The sequence below is a fragment of the Canis aureus genome, chromosome 3 (genome assembly GCF_053574225.1).
Source record: "Canis aureus isolate CA01 chromosome 3, VMU_Caureus_v.1.0, whole genome shotgun sequence".
Lineage (NCBI taxonomy): Eukaryota > Metazoa > Chordata > Mammalia > Carnivora > Canidae > Canis > Canis aureus.
This window is the reverse complement of record NC_135613.1, coordinates 33913514-33919513: the sequence shown is the minus strand read 5'-3', so window position 1 is coordinate 33919513 and position 6000 is coordinate 33913514. Positions and strand designations below refer to the sequence as shown.

General features: G+C 50.2%; 1 protein-coding gene across 3 annotated transcripts in view; it reads left to right on the top strand.

Annotated features, from left to right (window-relative positions):
• The first annotated feature begins 1900 nt into the window (after nt 1-1900).
• YIPF1 (Yip1 domain family member 1) overlaps nt 1901-6000 on the top strand; it is a 36847-nt gene continuing 32747 nt past the window's right edge. Inside the window, exons 1-3 of one of the 3 annotated variants that reach the window (XM_077891837.1) lie at nt 1901-1925; nt 3105-3176; nt 3523-3602. In XM_077891837.1, the coding sequence (XP_077747963.1) occupies nt 3572-3602 (31 nt within the window). In that variant the 5' untranslated portion in view covers nt 1901-1925; nt 3105-3176; nt 3523-3571. Of the gene's footprint in view, nt 1926-2663; nt 2814-3104; nt 3177-3522; nt 3603-6000 lie in introns of those variants that run through there. The other 2 variants (XM_077891834.1, XM_077891835.1) reach the window with 2 other exon arrangements.

Here is a 6000-nt window from a genome sequence, read left to right as displayed (position 1 = left end):
TAATCTTAGCCCGTAACACCAGGCACATTAAAAAAGGACAAGAATACTGTCTGTTGAGAATCCAAAAGAAAACAATTAAAGTGGTACCAACTGCCCATCCCTCATCTGCAACCCCAAGAGTCAGAGTGAGATGCTCCCACAGTCTCAGCAGCCTTCTCCTTGGGATGAGTGTCACTCACGAAGGTGTAAGAGATATTCTTTGGAGCATGGCTCAGCTGTGTGGCCGCCAGGAGAAAGCTGGGAGACTAAGCCAGGATCACACACAGTGTCTAACTAGAGTGGCCCCTCCAGTCACCCCCTCCATCCCTGTCCATCAGAGCAAGACCTGTACCTCAGCTTTCCCTCCCCTTCCCTCATTCTATCTAAGGGAGGGTGGGGGTGGCTTCCATCTCTCCCTGGTTCATTTCCCCCTCAGGGCAGTAGAGGTAGAATTAGCATCACCAGTTGAGCTCATCTACTTGGGCAGACCAGTTAGGAACATCTGTACATTTGAGCTCAGTTTTTTAACCTTGACGCCACTGACATTTTGGATTAGATAATTCTTTGTTGTGAGGGGCTATCCCGTGGTCTGTAGGATGTACAAAAGTATGGTGGCCAGGAGTACCCCAGTAGCACTCCACCAGTTGTAACAATCAAAAATGATTTCAGAGATTGCCAAACACCTCCTCAGAGCAAAACAGCCTGCAGCTGAGAATCACTGTTTTAGTTAAACCAGTAATCTTTGATTCTCATCTCATTTTGAGCCAAAACTTACATATTGTGATGACTAATATATCGATATAACTTTTATTTGTTTCTAAGAGAAGAAATATATAGCCTAGGTGTTTTCACCCCCACCCCCACCCCTGCAACACATACACTTATCACCAGCGACGAGTTTTTGCCATTTGACTGTTGAGCAGTCCAGCTCTAAAATTCCAACCTGAGAGCTGATTCCTGGGGCCACTCTTGGCACCAGCATGCCTTAGTGTAGGTTCCTCATTTGAGTACTTTATTGGCAAGTGTGAGTCCAAGAACCAGGAGCGAAGGACAGGGGTTATGAAGCAAAGAAGGAAGGTGAGCCATTGCAAGGATGCAGCACCAAATTGGTCACTTCCTAAGGCATTTGTTGCTTGATCCTGCAAGAGAGTTAGAAAACAATATGAAATATCTGAGGAGAGTCTGAAGGGAAAAAGTGAGAAGCATCAGTTGTTGACTCCATTAGTCAAAGATGTGTCCCATGATGCATCAACCACTCTTCACTTCTGCACTTCTGGGTTGCTCCTGTCCCCGTGTTGACTAGTTCCAGCAGATCCATGACCCCCAAGACACAAGCCATGATGCTGATGAGAAGCCTGAGGCTTGGGCTTGGGGTGAAGATCACTTAGGTTATAACTGCTGGTGCCCAATAAGATCCATGATGGTGAAATAAGCAGCAAGTGAGGCCAAGAGGCTCTGAAATGGAGTATAAGAGGTGTTTGACATACTTGCACACCCGAACTTGTGCCCTGAGATTCATTCCTGCTACCCATTCAGCCAAAGAACACTGCAGTACTCTAAGCTCAACTTCCTCTTTGTAAACTGAGGACAATCACCTCAAGCTCGCAGGATTGTTCTGAGAATTAGAGATCGTGCATGTGTAAAGCCCGATCATGATGCCAGTTCAGGAAATACACTGCATGCATAAAGACACATACATATATACTTATTTACTCAGATTTAGTCAGATGTAAAGTCTTTGCAGTTGACCACCAGGGTCGGGTGTGGTGACGCCAAAGTCCCAGTTTCCACCTTGGGTGAGCCGCGAATCAGGCTTAGGCCGCTCAGACAGCCAGAAGGTGTTCAGTCTACAGTCCCCGTTCAGTGAGCAGCTACTGTGCGCGGGGCCCGGGCACCCGGAGGCCGGAATCGTTCCTGGTCCTCGCTCTCAGAGCGCGTCCAGGCGGGTAAGGATGGGCTGGCGACAGCAGGCGCGGGGGCAGGGGCAAGCCCAGGAGGCCGTGGCGGCAAACGGGTCCTGGCGGGGTCCCGGGCCAAGGCAGGGGGCTCTGCCAGGAGAATACGCTCAATCCGGGGGGCTGTGTAGGCGTCGCCAGGCCACGCACAAAGCCGGGCAAGGCGCAGCGACACGGGGCCGCCGGCACCTCCGTAGTTCGCGGGCCCCCGCGGCGCCGCGGGACCCAGGGGTGCGCGAGCCCTGGGCCTCCCCGCGCCCCCGCGCGCCCGCCCGGGGCGGAAGGGGCGCGCCCGGGCGTGGGGCGGCCGCGAGAGCACACGGCACCTGCCCTCCATCCCTCAGTCACAACTCGGGAAGGATTCGCCTCGCCCACGCCGTCACAGGTTAATTGCATTTTTACGGCCAACAGAGGACGCGAGGGAGTGATGACTTTGTCTCTTGACAACCGTCCTTCGTGACGCTACTTTATAGTTCCGTCAGGAAAGAGGTATAAACCAACAGAAAGAAGACCCCACACGCGAGAGAATTCCCTGCCCTACCCACCCCGCCCTGTAACCCCGCCTCCTCTCCGCGGGGTCTATCTCTTTAAGAACCCGGACCTCCGTCTCGGAGGGGCGGGGAGGCGGGGCGGGGCGGGGCGGGGCGGGGGGAGGAGCACGCTCCGTAGGCCGCGGCCGCTGAGTCTCAGGAGGAAGCGCTCCCGGAGCTGCGGTCTCTTTAAGGAGGCGGGGCTCTGCCCGGAGGAGGCGGGGAGGTTCCGCCCCCCGCCCGCCCCCGGATCTCCGGCTTCCGGCAACTCCGCGGGACCCGAACCTGCGCCCAGCACCTGAGGCCGGAGCCTTCCCGGGACCGGCTGGACGCCGAGCCCCTCGGCGAGGTGAGGCGGCCGGGTCTGCGGAGCCGGCCCGGAACGGAGTGGGCCCGCGATCTCCCGCCAGCCGGGATGCTGCGGCCCAGCTCCTCCCCCTAAAACACTACACCTCTGCTTCCTGGGCAGCTCTTTCCCCGACCTGCCTGGGCTCAGGGTGTCCCAGGCTTGCAGGGTCGCCCTCACTCCAGCGCCTACTAATTGCTTGGCTGTGCACAAAGCGCCTCACTTATACTCACCGTCTCATTTAATGGCCTCTGACACGTTGTGAGTCGGTACCATTATGAACCCATTTTACAGATGAGAAAACTGAGGCCCCGAGGAGCCCACAGTCCCACACCGAGGAGAAGCAGAATCGGGAATCAAACCCAGGTCTGTTTGACCCCAGAGCCTGTGCCCTTAACCACTGGCTAGGCTGGCTTGCCTTTGCTCTGCACTGTCCTCATAGCTACCTCTCCAACTCCAGCCGCCCCTTCGTCACCCTTAACACCTCCAGGCTGTGCCTGGTCCTTAACTTACGGAGTCAGTGAAATTGGATGGAACCTTTGGACCTCCCAGGGTTAGCTTCTTTATGACAGTTTTCATAATATCTGACTTTCCTCACCCCACTAAAAAAGGAGGTGAGGGAAATCAGTACCGTTTCTCACAGTGAAACAAGATTCGTTTGCGTATATTTTATTCTTGTATCCTACGAAGTTTATTTATTTTTCCTTTTTAGAACTCTGCAAATTTTCTTCTTAATAATTGGGAGAAGATCCACTGGCTGAATGGCAGCTGTAGATGACTTGCAGTTTGAAGGTACATCAGTTGGGTGCCTACCTTTTATGATCAGTATATCCACCATCACAGCGATGGGTTTTCATTGATATACTGCCATATATATCAAGGAGATTATTTCAGACATCTTGGTAAAAGAAGGTTGGCCACATCCAAGTTTTTCTCTTTGTCCACACCAGCTGTTTTTTTTTTTGTTTGTTTTGTTTTTGTTTTTTTGCCAAATAGCCTTTCAGATTGGTAACATCGTTAATTTAATACAGTGGTTGCAAAAAATGTTTATAGAGTTACTGCATTTCCACACACATTTACTGAGCACCTGTTTTGGGCTCAGAACTTACTAGATACAGGAAATAAAAAGACAAAGGAGAAGTTTTTTCCATACCTGGAGTAGATAAAAGTGTGAAAAGGTAATTATGATGAAATGTGATCAGGTTATTCCTTCATTGAAACAGTAAGTATCTTATGAGTGTGACTATGAACCAGGCAGTTATTCTAGTTAATCAGGGATAGAAGAGAGAGGAAGACAGTTCACCCCCTTATGTAGTTTTCGGTCTAGTGGGGAGACATTAATTTGGTAAAGATCACTTAAATATGTATCCACAGACTATGAAAGTGCTGGAGGAACAGTTCATCACTCATAACCTAGAGCCTGACCTAGACTTGGGATCGACAAATACTTATTTGTCTTGTAAACACTTGGCACAGTGCTTACTATGTGTGAGGCACTGTTTTGCTTTACAAATATTAGCTCATCTAATCTTTGTGTTAGCTTTATGAAATAGTTATTTTATTCTCCCCGTTTTACCAATGAGGAAACTCAGGCACAGAAAAATAAAGTAATCTGCCTTAAAGGTCATGTAGTTAATGAGTGGTAAAGCAGGGTTTGAATCCAGACAGCTTGACGTCACAGCCAGTGCTATCTGAGGAAGAGATGGGATGTTTAAAGAAAAATCCACCCCCATCTTCAGTATACATCCAGCATCTAACCACTTCTTATCACCTGTATCTGTCCCCATGCTCAAGGTCACCATCACGTCTTGTGTGGATTATAGCCCTTACCCTCTTTCTGGTCTTCCTGCTTCCTCCCTTGCCCCCTTACAGTCTGCATTTTGCAGCCAGTAGTCCTTTAAAACTAAGTCAGATCACATCATTCCTTCAGAACCTTCCAGTGGCTCTCATCTCACTAGGTGTGAAAGCCAGACATGGTCCAGCCCTCCGCTCCCTCCAATCTCCTCTCCTGCTACTCTTGCCGTTTCTCTCTCTGCCCTTCCTGCCTGGGCCTGTCACTGCCCCTCCTAGACACTAAGTACACTCACAGCTTAGGGCTTTTGTGTCATCCTCCTGTTTGGGAATTCTTCCAGATAGCCATGTAGCTTGCTCCCTCACTCTGTTCAAATCTCAGTTCATTTGAGAGGCCCTCCTTGGTCATCCTTTGTGAGTATGGTGTGAGAAAATTCTGTGTAGAGAACAGCATATGCAAAGTACCTGAGGAGGGAGGATGTTTGTTTGACTCCACCCCCACCCCTACACCCTCCCAAGTAAATTGAAGGAAGGCCAACATGCCAGAGCCCAAATGGCAAGGCAAACTAGCACAAGGTGAGGTTGGGGATGAGGCAGGAGCCAGATCACCAAGGATGTGGTAAACAATGTTAAGGCTTTGCTCTTTAGAAGAGGATGCAGGATGCTTGGGGATCCCGGAAGGCTTACCTGAGGAAGATGGTAGTTCAGGTGAGAAAGTGGCAATCAGGACCCTTCAGGTGGAAGACATTGAGTCAAGAAACGTACAGAGGCCACACATACCATAGGACCTGCCAGCATGTAGAAGCAGAGAATGTTGGTGGAATGGAAATAAAGAACACACCAATCTTGCCCTCAAGGAGCTGAGATGGACATGAATAACTAATATGGAGCAGAAGGTGGGGACAGTCATCCTGTGAGAGGTACATGCATGCTACATGCCAATCAAACCGTGTTACCTGCCGTTTCTTAAACAAGGGACACATTTTCCATCTTCTAGTTCTTGTGTGAGATGCCATCCTCTCTCTGGCCATCCTTTTCCATTCTTCTGCCATTTATGGCATCTTCTCCAAGAAGCCTTTCCTAATCCCGTCAAATAGATGAGTTATCATCCTCCTGTGAACAACTTTGGCCTTTCCTCCCCAAAGTGACCCTCTCTTCCTCCTTCTGGCATGCCCTTCTACCTGCTGAACTACTGGTTTTTATTTTTATTTATTATTTTAAGGATTTTATTTATTTGAGAGAGAGAAAGTGAGAGAGCACAAGCAGGGGAGAGAGAGAGAGAGAGAGAGAGAGAAGCAGGCTCCCCACCGAGCAGGGAGCCCAATGTGGGGCTTGATCCCAGGATCCTGAGATCATGACCTGAGTCAAAGGGAGACACTTAACCGACTGAGGCACCCAG